The sequence below is a fragment of the Caloenas nicobarica genome, chromosome 2 (genome assembly GCF_036013445.1).
Source record: "Caloenas nicobarica isolate bCalNic1 chromosome 2, bCalNic1.hap1, whole genome shotgun sequence".
In the NCBI taxonomy this organism is placed as follows: Eukaryota; Metazoa; Chordata; class Aves; order Columbiformes; family Columbidae; genus Caloenas; species Caloenas nicobarica.
Window position 1 is genome coordinate 77299877 of NC_088246.1, and position 16265 is coordinate 77316141.

The window sequence follows — 16265 nt, forward strand, 5'->3', positions numbered from 1 at the left end:
AGAAAGATCTGTGCCATACCACGTCAGCTAGCCATGTTTCAACAGCACTCCCAGAACAGTTGTAACTGGAGTTGAACAAAGACTTGTTTGCATTATAGATGCCAAGAGCCACACACAGAAAATTGCTCACTTCTGAAACAAGTTACTCTCAGTTCAGTTTCTCCAGAGATCGAGATAATTATGTCCTGGTGTATTATTGCATTAACCGGCACTACCTGGTAGGGGCAACGTGCCAATGCTCAGCTGCTTTAAAAAGGGGCTCCACAATAATCTTACAAGAAAAAAACCACGGTTTTACAGTTCATTCCATAGAGAGTGTTTCACCAAGCTGTCTGAGGAGTGACTATAGCCACCTAAACTGTTCCAGATTCATGTTCTGTACAGTGATTCCTTTGTCCTGCCTAACCCCACCACGTACACCAGACCCAAGGGGGAAAAACAAAAAGCCCTACAAGAGGAAAGCTGCCTTCTGTCATCTGCTCTGCTAAAGGCATGTCCATATCCACACCCAGCAGCAGCTGAGGAAAGCCTTTACTACTATCTCCAGTTTTCCTTGCTGGTATCTGAAACAGAAGCATACAGGTTTTTCTTCACAGTTCTGACATGTCTGCTGTTCCCTTGAAGAAGGTAATGCTGCAGCTAAACCTCTTATGCTGTTCTGCCAGCAGAGCAGCAATGACAGACCAGCAGAACAGAAAGATATTGGTATTTTTTTTCCCAGTGAGACTGACAACAGAAATATCAGGTCAAGTGAGGCTGCCCACTACCACAGGCAAGCCAGTCTATCTGCTTTCCTCCCCAGCACAAAGCTGCACATGAAGAATTCAAAGCGACAAACATTTTCAACATACGGATTTTTATGACAAAAAACCTTAAAAGGAAAGAGAGTCAAAAAGTCTCTCAGCAAAAATTAATTCTGGAATTAACATGATTCATTTGAAAACTTACCAAGTGTTGTCTTATAAGACTTATTATACATGAACACCTGTAAGGAGTCAGCTATTAATAGTACCAATGAAACTGTCACACAAAACCAAAGCAGCACTACTTACGGCACTATGGTTAAGGCTGTGTCAGCAGTTTGATTTTCATGACTTTAACACCCAGCTGTAAAAACGGCCTTCAGCAGAAGCAAGCATGTCGCGCCCGTATCCATAGGGAACACAGTTTGTTTTCACTGGGTAAAACGCAGGAGTCAACTATATTTTAATACATATTCTCCAAATAGTAAGATTCAGAATTTGCAAGTTGTTTTTGTATATAATCATTGCCAAATAGGAGTACACCTTAAAAGACAGTTTGGTAAATACCGCAAGACAGAAACTTGGTAGAGGGCTAGAAACTGAGAAATAAGAGTGTGTGATTTTTCTGTTTTGGCATACATTCTTCAAGAATTAGAGGTACATGAAAGAAACTGCGTGCTAATATGCGTTTCACAGCTACAGATCTTTGCAACTTGGCCACCATTTGCTTAAACACAGAATGGCTTTAAGAGATTTATGTTTGAAAAGACGCCATTTCAGATTCTTCAAGCAAGGAAACCTGTAACTGAATTAAAAAACCCAAAAAAACCCAAACAAAAAGCACCACAAACAAACAAAAAACACAAACAAACAAACCAACCAACAAAAAACCACAGTGAGTGATTAGCCCTACGCATGCACAAAATTAAAAGTCCCATGTATGCTGACTTGGGACACAAGCATGAAAAATGCAGCATTTCAGTATGTGTTAGGGAAATACTACTGAAGAGGTCCTAGAATATAAGAGCATCTTTAAAATAAGAGGCAGAGTCAAACCACAAACAAAATGCAACTGGAATTCAAAAGAACTTATTCATCAGGCATACTGCAAAGGTTCAGGATCTTATTTAGCTATTTAGTTTAATGATAACAAATATTAGACTAGCTTAGAAGGCTAGCACCCTTGACAGCCTCACTGTGGAAAAGCTCCAACATCTCTTAGTTGTAGTATTTAGAAAGATAATTTATTTAAACATTGAATTTTAATGAACTGATTCCCCCCCACTAATATATAAGGAGAGCTGTTTCCTCCACACGTATAATGCTAAATGCTGTACATTCGTACTGTAAAGACAGAAATGAGAGTATTTTTTGTCCTCCTGACCTTTCCTACATCTTTTCCCCTTATACCACATTAAAATGAAGCTTCCTCATTCAAGATAAACATGTGGAACTAGAAAGACATAGGCAACGCACCCAGCAAGTTCTGTAGATTTATAAAGCCTACCCTCCTCCATCTTTTCCTCAGTCCCAAACATGACAGAGGGAAACATGAACAAAGGAAAATGTGAAACTAAAGGGAAAAACCCTATCTGAACTGTTAAGAGTAATATTTTAAGCCTTATTGAGATGTGTTTTTTTCTTAAAGAAAAAAAAAAAGAGTTGATAACTAGCCAATGCCATTCTCATATGTTGAAATTCTCTCAGAGAAAGCACTTAAAAAAACCATCAAACCATCCCCACTGAAACTCAAGTACTCAGGATCAAACTGGTGAACACCGAATTACTCACAAGATTTTAGACCTTCATTAGGAGTGTGGGCTTCTACTTCCTTCAAAAGAATCTCTCTTTAATTGATTTTTGGCCACCCTTTCCCTTTTCCTACCATCCATAGCTATAAACTGGCCCCATCCTGTCATTCAACACACAAGCCATACAGTAGGTGCCAACATTTGTAAGTAATTATAGGGAAGTTTTACGAGGGGAACATGAATGTCTTTAGCTTACACTGACATGCCACAGTTTCAGTGAACCAATAGACAAAAATACCTGAACTCTCTGGAGAGTTTCAGAAGCAAACCCATCACATTTTTGGCTGGAAGCACAGTTTAACACCAAAGTCACAGTACACACGTGATATAGAGCAATGTAAGACATCACTGAGGCCAAGCAAGGTAGAAATCAAACACACCAGCTGGTCCCTCGAACAGAAAGACCAGAGGGTTGGGGATGGAGACAGAGGTGGCAAGGCCATTGCAGTGGTTCATGGAGGGTGCTCAGGAGGCAGGTAGTGATATGGGAGCACCATTCCTCTTCAGATCAGCTCCAAAGCAGCGGTCTCATAGCAGCAAGACCTGTAAAAGCACTCAGTCTTTTGAATTGCAGATATACATATTTACCATACAAAAAGCTCTTCTTACTAGGAAGAAGAAACAACACCAGTAATCAAATCCTGTCACCTTTGCTTATCCTAGAGTGCTCCAGATAAAAGTTTCCTCGTTGCAAGATGAAGTGCTACTCAGGACAACACAACCACAACCATCAGGCAGCCACCCTAAGGACCTTTCACAGTCAGCAGAGCAGACATCCATACAGTCATGCGATTCATAACACCAGTCTTCTTATCCTAAAGCAGGCACCTGCAGTTTTTCAAGTCAGCCTGCAATTTCTTCATCAGGGAGAGGGTTCTCACTCACCTAAACAGCTGCCTAGACAACTTCCCAGGTGTAGACACAGTTAAGCGAGAAGGTTCCCACCCGAGATAACGGAAGGCATCACCAGTAACATGGGCTCACACAAAGGAAGTGAAAGGACTTCAATTAATTAGTGAAAGTTCACCATCACATTTTGAAGTCGCAGCAAGCATTTGCAAGAGAAACTCAACCTACTCAGTGTCAAGAGTAAGCTATGTCCACCACTGCAAGTACTAATTACAACGTTAAATTATGGGGAAGTTGTACAATTCAAATGCATGTGTGCTCTCTCATATTTCCTGCTTTGCATACCTTCATGTTAACTAAGAACATGTATCAGCAAAAACTTAAACCATTACAGTTCATTCCGTTTATCAAAATCAATATAGCATTATTGCTTAGGGAACGTTACTAAGTAAACTGAGAACAGCCACAGCCTTTAAGACAAGTCTGTGCTATACTTCTCTTCAATCAAACAAGAAAATAGATAGATGTGAGATCCTAGCATATGATTGAAACTCGCAGCTTGTATGTGACAGAGCTAAATTGCACTGTAAAAAGAATTAGCAGTCAGTGTTTCCACATCCAAGTTATGTTCCAATTTGAAGCAAGTCCGATCTCTCATTCTGGTGAAACAAGAAAAGCAACAGATAATGTAAATTCTATCTACACTTCACAAATAAAAAAATTGCAGCATAATAATGCATTACCACAAAGGTGTTTTTTTATAACACAACTAAATAATGATGCACAATAACTGCAGGAGTATGAAAGTACAAGGATACTACCAACTGTTAGGAACAGAAATGCAACAAGTGTCATTTTAGTCAGCATTAGGACTCCTGTTTTCTTCTTGAATAATGAAGAACTCAAATTAGCAAAAAAATCTTCTCACTGTATAATGCAAAAAAAAGGACTGAAACAGTTGCACTATATATTCAACTAGAAAGGGCTGTAATAAGAATATAGGAACGTTTAACACAAATCAGGTGAGCTTCAAAATTTTAAGAAATCAAATACATGAAGCAAAACCACACAGTTACACATTTTCAGTCTCAGATCAGTTGAGAGTACAAATATTCCCCTAAAACAGGCTGGCAATGGCATAAATTGAAGTTTAACTCTTAGTCTATATGACTTTGTCGCTTTCACATCTTCAAGAATAATTCTCCAACTTTGTTTCACCTTCAAAAATAAAAGGATGTATGCAACTGAGCCTGCAGACCTACAACCACAGAGCCCCTGCTCCTGTTCCAAGGCCAGCTAGATTCTGAAAAGGCGCTTGCCCTGCCCAGCATCACTGCAAACATTTTGTTTACAAGTTGTGGGTTCCTCCCCCAAAGATTCTGTAAAGTTCTACCAATACAGACCAGACTTGGGCTTCAGGAAAGCACCACTTGACCAGTAACAGCCAATTCAGCACCAGGAATGCTGCTTCTGAGTTTTGTCTTAAGCATTCCCATGAAACACAGACACCTCACAAAGCCACTGGCATGGACAGACCACCTAAAGCACGGAAGAATATAATATTTTGTATGCAGGTCTGAAAACCTCTGTCCCTTTTATACTATAGATCTTGTAGGATTTTAATGGCATTTTAATTTCAGAGGCAAACAGCGTGCTAACTTTGGCAGGGATACACTGACAGACTACTACTGTGTAATCATGGGAAAAGTTACACTGACATGAAAACCACAATTATTTAGTTGTATGAAATCCAGGAAGCGTAGCCAGAAATTCCAGCATTTCAAAACCAAACCTGCTCCATAGTAATGCTTATGCTGTTACAGAGTGATATCAGTGCTAAAGGCGACAAGGACACCAACCAGCAGCCAAAGATAGAGTGGCTGTTCTTTATCTTTCTAAAAGAGGAATCGCAATCGAGAGGAAGCTATGGGTCACCACCAGTATCACTGGTGCAGCCAGCCATTGCTAATGCATCTAAAGAGATCCCGCATGCATGAAAAAAAAAAAAAAATGTTCGGAGGAAAAAAGAGGAAGGGAAAAAAAAGAAAAGGCAAGCCAAATCATCATCCATGACAGCATGCCTGCAGCTTGACAAGCAGCAGCCTAATCAGTCAGGTGGTATATCCCAGTTCCCAAATAGTACCAACAGAAGTGTACAGTTAGAGACTATAGTAGCAGCCAGAATGGATTGCAGCATATCAAACTAGAAGCATGAAAATCAGGAACACAGTATGCACAGAAGCAGTCAGGAGTATTTCCTGCCAGACTTCAGATTTTGTTTTTCCTTCTAAACACATACACCACTCTGCAAACCTTGGAAAAAGCTTATTTCCATTCATAAAACAGTAAATATGTTCAAGCTCTTCTGGCATGGGTTCAGACATTATAAGATACTAATAAGAGAATCTTCTACTCTTTTCAAGTTGCTACCTGTTTTCTGATGGATGGGGCAGGATTGATTTAAGGCTTCCATTGCAGTGTGGTGACATCCTACCTCAAAGTGCCTATGAATACACAAGACCAGTTACAGTAGATCTGACAGCATATCTTAGCCACAAGCTTCAGCACTATCCTTGAAGGCAGAGCTTTAGAGATTTGTATGCGATATAGATAACAAAGAATATTATCTCCTCAGAAGCCTAGAAGAATGGAAAAAGCCAAGAGGCACATATTTAATAGCTATGCAGGTGTCAGATAAGCAGAGACAAGGTATGTTCTCGTTAGAGGAAAAGCATTCAACTAGACATGCAGCATGGCATTTTTTTTCTTCTGCATTAAATTTCACAACAGGCTGTAGGAATTCTCCTTTGAGAAGAATTCCCAAGCAGTAATAAATGGGTCAAACAGCAACTAAAGCAAAGCCCTACAGAAAGCTTTCATAAAATTCAACTGTATCTTACTATATTTGATAGTTAGTCAGATTTTTTTCCAGAAGAATACTTTCTTCCTATTACTTCAAAGGTGTTCAAACATAGAGAATGCAGCACAAGCTAGTGGCATCCCACATGCAAGGCAAGTACAATTTTGTGGCTGACATAGCTGTTGGATCACTGTACTTAACTGAACATCACTACAAATATGTTGCGGTCAACCTCTAACTGACCAATTTGACTGCACAATTGAAGCTGCACCATTATTCAATGCAATAGAGTTGTCTCAGGGTACAGTATCAAATGCTGTTCAACGGTACCTACTGCTGAACTAACTGCAACTAGATCATAAAATCAACAGATATTTCCTTAAACTTAATTTCCTTGCTGTCAGATGAGATTTGAGTTACAAAGCAAAATTCATGTCTCCCACATTAAAAAAAAAAAAAGACACTTTAACAGGAAATACACCTGAAGAAGGAAGCCTGCCTTATGTATACTATTTTGTGTGTATTTGCAGATACATGAAAAGAAAAATTGTTGCAACATTTATGAGGCATATGAAGTTCAGTTGCTTAACGACACATGTAAAAAGCATAGGTGATAACAGATAAGCTAGTTTACATCAACTTGTTTGGCAGGCTTTACAAAAGCTTCATTATAGATTTACATTGCGAAGCCTGTGCACACCCTAGAAATATAAACTAAATAGACTTTCCAGTAACAGTCAGAGGAATCTGAAGAGAATTCCACTCTTTCACCCCACCTCCTATAGCTTTGCCTAACTGAATTTTAGACATAAACTACATCCTTCAGTTCATATACATATGACCCAAAGGAACTTCTTAGCTGAGGTTCTGGGGGAAGAAGGAAAAAAAAAAAAAAAAAAAAAAATCAGTGAATTCATATGAAAGAAGCAAGGAGTGACAAATATATTAAGAACAAAATATTTTATTTTGCTTGTTTAGCTAAAAAAAAAAAAAAGTAGCAGGAAGATATTTAGAAGACAAGAGCACACACCGGCGAGAGAGGAAATTATACATCTACCATGCTGCTGCCTTGCTTTTGTGTCATGGTTCACCTAGTGCTTCAAGGAAACCATACTTTCCAAAATAAGCCTGAGTTGTGCTAAGTCTGAAGAAGCTGGGATAAAGTTGCTAGAAATTGTCAAAGTCCTTCCTGCCTCCCAGACTAAATAAAAGCATAGGTAAGTGCAAAGAAAATCAGTCTCAGTACTCTTCAGAGAAATAAAGTGTTAGCAAAAGGAAGCACCACTAGGATAAATACCAATATCACAACTGCACTGAAAAACCTTTTATTCAGCTTCCTTGCATTACAGCAATCAGAGTGGTAAGCTTTGATGTGTTCTTCACACAGGTCATCAGCAGGTTTAAGTACTCCATTTTCCTTGTCCTTCTGCATAGCTATCTATTCTCTAAGAAACTCGCTGGTGTGGAAAGTTCAACAGCCAAAAGAACCTGAAAGAGACAATCAGAGGAGAGGAAAAAAAAAAAAAAAGAGCAAAACTTAGTGGGAGAGGATGAAGTCACAAGAGAAAGGTTTTCATAGGAGTTCTCTCTTCAGTTTGGATTTGCTGTAGGTACATAGAGAAGAGGATGCTTCAACTCTTTAAAAACTTAGGAAACAGAGAAATACAGGTTCTGTCTACACTGACAGTCACCAATTAAGGGAAAAAAAAAACCACAAAACCAAAAAACCCCACAAAAACACACCACAAAGTCTATGCAAGTAGCATGTTGCTGGCAATGGGATACTCTTCTCTCCTTGTCAGCCAGGGCAGCAGCAGCAATAGCCTCCCACAGCATCAGAAATTTTCGTGATAAATTTTGCTTGGAGGAAACCAGTTTCCCAAACCCAAACTGAGCACCATGCTTCTATCTGTTTCATATCTTAACACCATTAACATTAACTTTATTGTTTTATGTTTCCTAGAACACTGTCAGTATTTTATTGACTTCCGCAGCAAGTACATATCACAGTATACAGTACCTTATAATTCACTTGATCTTTACAATGTTTTTTGATCCACATCCTGTACATATCCTGTTCAAACACAAGGAATCAGATTGCCTGCACTGGTCCTTGAGTTAATACCTGCTAGCTGAGCAAGGCTACTAGAACTTCCTTCTCTAGTGAGCAACTAGAGAATAGACTTCACTGGTAGTCAGAAACACTGAACAAAGCTGTGCAAAGACAAAGAAAAAAAAAAAAAGAAGTTAATCACCACATATTAATTAATTGTGTATCAGCCATACTTTTTACCATTAATGTCTTCTAGCTCACTTACACTTGAATACTACCACTAACTGTGCTACTCTGGCAATAAAGACATTGGAATACAGCTGGGTTCCTCCAGGCAGGCACAGAGAGTAGCCAACATCCTGGACTCCCAGTTTTTGGAGAAGAGAACAGCCCTGCCAGTCTGCACATATCATTGTAGAGTATGAAACACAGATGAAAGAGTAAAGCATTAGACCACGTACTTATAGATTTCTTTGGTAAGAGGTCAATACACTAGCCAAAAGAGACTATCTGGTAACCCTCCTCCCATCAAAGCTGGAGTCAAGACCATCAAAATTCAGGCATCTTTATGGACCTCTGTTTTCAGAAAATATTCTAGTTCCCCATATCAGTATTAGTTATACTACTTTTCAATAAAATACCTTTTTCTCAAAAGTTTTGGGTGAAACTTGATGGCAACACTTATTTATAACCTGTAAACGGAAAGACCTGGAATTATATTTTAGGGAAGCTTGGGTTTCATGACACAGCCACTATTCATTCACTGCAGAGTTTTCAACAAGTTTTTTATGCCATCTTGTCACAAATTGCAGGTGTTCAACTTCTGATACTGTGGAGGACTCACAGAATCATACAAGTTTATGATGGAAGGGACCTCTGTGGATCACCCAGTCCAAGATACCTGCTCAAGCCAGTGTCAACTAGAGCAGGATGTTCAGCGCCATGTCCAGTTTGGTTTTGAATATCTTCAGGGACAGACACTCCACAACTTCTCTGGCCAGACTGTTCCAGTGCTTGACCACCCTCATCATTTAAAACATAACCACCCAAACAAACCAACCCACCGCACAACAACCAACACACATCCTCTCAAGTTTAAACAAAGTTTCTTGTATTTCAATTTGTGCCCAAATTAGTGTCCCTAATTAGTTCCTAGAATTAGTATGCAGGAACATTACTGTTCCTAATTAGTCCTCTGCATCCTCAAACTGAGACAAGGATGTTCAACACATCTGAATTCCTCACTCAATACAACTCTTGTTTATTCACAGACAGCAATTAATAGAGTACCTGGTTTCAACCAAGACAATATTTGTTTAAATGAAAAGGCAGCAATACTAATATTTAGCTTTAGCCAGAAACCAAGACAATATTTGTTTTAATGAAAAGGCAGCAATGCTAATAGTTAGTTTAGCCAGTTTCAGCAAAAACTATCCTCCTATTCCTATGCAGAAAAGCAATCCTTTGGATTTTATCCTTGACCTGGCAAACTGATGTCCTCTCTCTGGTACAACAGGCTATAAATGTTTCTCTACATCTGCCTTTCAGGTATACACACACTCCTCAGTTACAAAGATTCCCACCTCAACACTTGGTCCAAGTACTTGAAAGATAATATTTTCTAAAAAATTGTTTAACTGTTTCCTTTACAACTCTTCTCCAAGAAACAAAGTTCTTTTAGCCACAGAGTATCAGATAGCTTTATAGTCGCACTCCATAACAGCTATTTGTTACTTTTTTTTTTTTTAAATGTTAAGCAATGAGTCATGTTCTCTTGTTACTGGTAGTTTGCCCCACAGAGTCTGTCTTGCTTGGTTTCATTCTCAACAGCAAATTTTGTTTTCTGAGTATCTTTCCCCACCTTCTCAAGACAGTTAGCCTTTCTCAGACTATGACCTCTAACACCTGCATAAAACTTGCACTACACATGTATAGGGGTCTGGTGGGCTACAGGAATAGCAAAGGCCATAAGCAGCTGATGGAACTTCTGATACAAGAAACACAGAGGCAGGCCTCGTATTCTACCTACATCAAAAAGAATGTTCTTGCATTTCTGCACGCACACTCACCTGTCATCATTATTTAAATGATCTTAGGGTTTGACTAAATTTCTGAGGCTGCTACCTTAAGTTTTCCCAAATAGCAGTTGAATTTGGCAGAACTGCAGGCAAGAAAGCAGAAGCTTGTGCTTGTACTGCTGCAGTAAGAGCTCTCACAAGACAGAAACACAACTGCTTTCTTCATCTACAGTTCGCAATAGCCTCTGGCCATGTATTGACACTTGAGTTTTAGTGCATTGTTTAATTTAAAACAGAGCTTTATAAGAGCTTGTTGAATGATCTTGGTCTACAAAGTCTGACCTTGCTGTTTCTCCAAGTAAAGCAGGGCAGCACCAGACACAAAACAAACATTATTCACTGCTGATAATTCAGTGACTGAGGGGGGAAAAGTAAAAACATCAACATATAACCTCGTAGTTACTCAGGGTACTTATAGGTATTTCTCCAAGAAGTCAAGCATCTAAATACTCTTGCAGGCATCAGCGTACAAAAAGACAATCAGACTGATTGAAGTGTAATCAGACTTTCAAATGCAACTTTAACAGACATTTAGTCACAGTGCCTAAAAAACAATGCTGTCAAAACACTGCTTTAGTATCTACCCAAATAAGAGACAAGACATATCTGTATATCTAAAAATAAATTTGTTAATTATACTAGTATCTGATTCAAAATTCCCCTTTTTACACGGTAATTCTTCAAGGTAAAGTTTGAAAGGTTCAGAACATCTGTTTTGCATTGTCAAAACACTCTCCAAATACAAGTCATGTTCTGGTTTTGTAAAAAAGATATTTTCATTTTAACATACAAACCAGACCTGTTTCATTTGAAATACTTTTCCTTAAATGAACGAAAAAAAGTGCTATGCATTACTCACAAGTAGCCTACCAGCAGACCAATACCTACATGACACTTCAGAAATGTGTTATCCACCCAGCCACATCAATTGCCTCGCTCTGGAACTCACTTCAGCAAAACAGTGAAGTGTGGTTCATCCCACTGCTGTGGTGTGAGAAGGGAGATAAGGGAAACCTCAGTACTGCAAAAGGAACATATAAACACCACTGGCTACGTGCTCAAGAGTCTCTTATCAGTAATGCACATGGTAGAGTAACACTGATTTCCCTCTAACTCCACAGGTAAATGAAGAATTTGTAGAGTTTCATTTACCTGCTTTGATTTCATAGAAACTAAGGTCCAGCCCTTGCAGCCAGAATGTCACCTGAGTTATGATCATACAATTACAGAATTTGTCTTCCTTTGTGGCCTCAACAGGCATATTGCAAACTCCTTCTGTTATTTGGCCAGAGGTCACAAAACCACCTTCCTATCAGTAACACATTGACCCACACAGAGACCTGTCCTTTTAACATATTGTATCTAGAAGAAAAGCAAGCCACGTGAACTGGTTTTGTGAACTGGTGCAGTAAGCTGGCACATGGCACAAGCCTCCAGTCACTCACTATAGAGAAGAACTTGTGCAGACAGCCCATCCTCTTCTGGCTTCCAGCAAAGTCTTACAAATCCTACTGGAAGTCCATAAATCAGAAGTTACAGCTGTGCCATGTCTCTCCATAGTACATTTCATTTGAAAACTGCATTGTTGGTCAATTGCCCCATTGGTGAAATATAGCCCTACCTGAACTCAACTTTCTCCATCATAGAAGAAACGAAATCCCATCTTTTGTCAGGTGAAAAGATGGGCAATCAAGATGTTCACAGCTATACGGAAGTTCTGAAAAATAAAATGAGTTGTCTAGTTTCAACACTAGGATTAAGCACACTTGCTGTGGCATCATTTCAACTCAGGAAGGGCTGATACAGTTCAAGCAGCAACTTGTTTGGCCCAAGAATATTCTAAAGACAAAAGCACAACTCTACATTTGCCTAGGATTGTCATGGCCTGGTTAGCTCAATACTTATCTCCCATCTACTCTTGTTCCAGGAACCAGGAACCACAGTGCCCTAGTTCAGCAAATACTCTCAGAGTACACTGGCCACATGCAAACAAAAGCACGTTTCTTGTACAATGCAACTGTGCCAACTTGCTTTTAAAAGAAAATTCCTGTGGCAGAAGGGGCCCAGTTTAAATAAAGGTATTTTACCACCTGATTCTGTTCTGAAGGGATCCAAACCTTTATCTCTCACCTCAAAAGAGCACCAGTTGTGAGGAAGAATGTGAAACAGACAAACTCTCTTCAGGCCGGTAATTAAAGTAACTACCTGGGAAAGAAGAAGTTTGAGCTCTAGCTTCCACTTGCCATACGTGTACATTTTACACACAGTAATTAAATATAAAACCAGATAGCACTAGGACTTTCACCCAGGACGTAGGACATGCAAGTGTGCCTGTTCTCAGATAAGAAACAGAATCCAGGTCTCCCATTTCTGGATGAGGCCTCTCCAAATAAAATGAAAGCTATTATGTAGAAATAAAGGGAGTGAAAGAGGGGCAAGGAACAAGTACTATGGCGACATTGTCTAAGTTCATCTAAGAAAAATGGGACGAGTATTCCTAGTGGCAGATCTCAAAATGATGGAGGACTACAGGATGCCAAAAGAGGCCACCCTCAACATGAAACTTTCATTCTAAATCAAGAGTTTGTACAGCCTTGTCACTAAAGCACTCAGCCTCACTGCCTAACTTTCAGGTATCCCAGGTCTTCACTAGTTCTGGTTCTCCACATGTTCCAACACTAATGCCTGACAAAGGTTAAATTAAGACCAAAGAGCTGCTTTGGAAACAGAGAAAAATAACAGAGAACACAATACTGAAAGAATCATGGTGTTGCAGTTACAGGCCTCTAACTTACTATCTCTGATGAAGAGAAACGTGCTTCTGTCAACAAACTGGAAGACTGTTCACACAGCACCAAAGTAGTCCTTGGGAAAGCTCTGACTGTGCTCTTGCTACAAATAAACATCAAGCAGAAATGTTAGTATACATGGATTATTAGTTTTTCCTCTTCTCAGACATAGTTATACCTCCTTGTCAAACAGCTACTCAGAGAGATTTCCTTAACACACTATTGGCAGACAGTTGCTAACCCATCAGAAGTGAGGGTACCAAAGAGTGTTGTAAGAACACACAAGAACATACATAAAAAGGTAAAACACAAAGAGCAGGTGAGCATTCAAAGCATAATCCAGGTTCTCTTGGATAACAGATGAAAGCTGCTATAACACTATATTGTCTCTGGATCTACTCTCTCACAAAAGGTCAGGTAGCTCTTCTACTGAAAAAAAAAAAAAAAAAAAAGCATTGACTAACATTGTCACAGAGTAAAAGAGCAACCTGTTTGTTTCGACATGTACTTTTCCATAGTGCTCATGGATTTTTAAACAATCCACACCAGCACCTCACAAGTGGATCTGCAAGCCTACCAGGACAAGTCACAGCTGAAAGGGAAGAAGTTCTTCCATGTATGAAGATGCTACTGATTAAACGCAAGCCATAAAGGAAAAAAGCTGTTTGACTGGGATTCTAAGCATTAACGCTTACTGTGCAATTTTACCTACTTAAGAGGTTATACCAATCACAGAAAATGCACCCTCCAAGCAGAAGTCATTCAGTGCCTTCTAACTGGTAGGCAATGCATGAGCAGAGCAGTCTTCTTCAAGCAGTGGGCAACATCTACATTGCAAAGTAAAGTGTTCCTGAAATATGAGTAAGTATGTCCATGACAGCTTTCATTCAGCACCTGCTCACCAGCAAACACACAACAATGCAGATCTCTGCATGGACAAACAATCCAGCCAAATATCCAAGATACCTGTTGGGACCATAACAGCAAAAGCTACAAACTGCATACATCAGCACTCCTGCAGGTCTCACCAGGTTAAAACTCACCACTGGCACATGCTTTTTCACAGTACAGAAGTTGTTCCAAGGGAAACCATGAATTTTCTTTCCATGAAACCTTTCTCTTGCACCTTCTGATCAAAGCATCAGGACTCTGAGGGCATCATTATCCCTATGAGCAACATAGCCAAAAAATATAAGACTGCAATGAACGCACATGAATACATAACTGTGGCAATGTACTTGACCGAACAAGGACATCGCAACAATCTCATGGACTATCCACCGAGCCTTGCTGATTAGGTCCTGGTCCAAGGACACGATGTAAACAGCAAAAGCTGCTTGAGCAAACATAAAAGCAGGAACTGGCAAGCAGCAGTTAATTGCAAGAATGCAAACAGCTACCATATATAGGGACGTGTGACGTAGTAGCAAGAGCCAATCAACAATGTAGCTATGCTCGTGGACAAACTGTTTATCCAATCAAATAACAGCACATCGCGTGTACAGAAATAAGATAGGTAGAAATATGAGTTTGTTAGAGCAATAAAGTGTCCTCAACTATGATCATATTGATCTGTCGTTGAGTCCATTATTTCACTCCCGCACAAAACAAGTGGTCTGCAGAGATGCTTTTCTTATCCATTCAGATCGGGGTATAAAGTAGGTACTGACTGTAAATGCATGGCTGCCCAGTATGCCAAGGAGACAGGTGACAAAGAACTCCTCTGAGTGACAAGCCTGCTCAGACAAAACCCAACTGCAGGTTGCCTCACACCTGCACTGGTACCACTTCATTGCTGCCTTCGCCACTTCAGACCATCAGGATGAAGAGTCCCAACACTGGCTCGTTGTTCTGTTTCTTACAGGCATGGCTCCTTTCTCATTGATGCTCACTTCACACCTCAGTACAGGTTACGATGATTTCTTAGGAATTCCTGGTAACGGTTACTACAAAACAGTCCAAAGCTGAGACGAAAGAGGGATGCGCCCCCCCTCTTATACATACACCTCTAACCCCCGGCCTTACCCACGCGTGGGTGACGCCAGAGAAGCCTTTTACCTCGGGAGGGTCTGTCCACCTCCGGACAAGCCGCGGCTGTCAGACGGAGCCGCCCCGCACCGCGCAGCCGGCAGCACGGACTACAGGGGGACGCGGGCAGCCACCCCGGTACAAGGTGCTTCAGAGGCTGGGAACGCACCGGAGGGGATGTGGCGCTGGTGGCCCGGGAGGGGTCGCCGCTGCCGGCGAACGCGCCCGGCAGCCCCACGCCAAGCCCTCCGCCGCCACCGCTGCCACGCACGGCCTCGGTCACGGCTGCCCACGGACGCCACACGGCGGGTGTCCGCCCCGTCCGGGAGCCCCGCGACACGCGGCTCCCCACGCGGGGAAAGCCCAGGACGGAGGGGAGCCCCACCCGTACCTGCCCGGTGATGCCGGTGATGAGAGCCACCTTCCTGCCGTCCATCCCGTCGCCGCCGTCTCCCGCTGCCGCGGCGCAGGCACACGCCCCGTCTTGTGCCATCCTCCCGGCGGCGGGCGCGGCCCAGGTGCGGAGACAGCCCGGGGTGGAGGCGCGGCCGCCGGGGGCAGGCGCACGGCGCTGGGGGTGGGCACGGAGGGGAGCACGCCTGCCGCCCCGAGCGCTACCTCTGCTGCTCCGGCGGCCGCGGCATTTCCGCGCTCGCTGCCCGAGGGCGCTCCCGCCCCGCCCCGCCCCGCGGCGGCCACAGGTGCAGTCCCGGCGCTGCTGCCGCGGCCGCCCCCGGCCCGGCCCCGCGCAGGCGCACATGCGCCAACTAGCCCCGGTTCGCGCTCCACTTCAGGCAGCCCTCCCCTCGCCTCGCCCCGCCCTGCTCGGCTCCGCAGCCAATCAGAAGCCCCGGCACTTCCTTAAAGGTACAGGCGACGCGGCTCTCCGCCTGCCAGTGCCGGCGCGCCGGGGCCGAAGGCGGGCGTGGTGATTGGTTGCGGGCGGGCAGCGACGGGGCGTGGCCTGTGCGGAGGATGCCGCTGCCGCCGCCGCCGCGGAGGAGCGGAGCCGCCCGCTTCCTGACCGCGTGTCGGGAAGGGGGATGCGGCGGCG

At 42.1% G+C, this 16265-nt stretch overlaps 1 protein-coding gene across 1 annotated transcript in view; it reads right to left on the bottom strand.

The window, feature by feature from the left end:
• The window catches only part of GMDS (GDP-mannose 4,6-dehydratase), a 422070-nt gene extending 406136 nt beyond the window's left edge, over positions 1-15934 (bottom strand). The window contains exon 1 of the mRNA XM_065629846.1: positions 15603-15934. Coding sequence (XP_065485918.1) covers positions 15603-15704 — 102 coding nt within the window. The 5' untranslated portion in view covers positions 15705-15934. The remainder of the gene's footprint in view (positions 1-15602) is intronic.
• Positions 15935-16265: the final 331 nt, after the last annotated feature.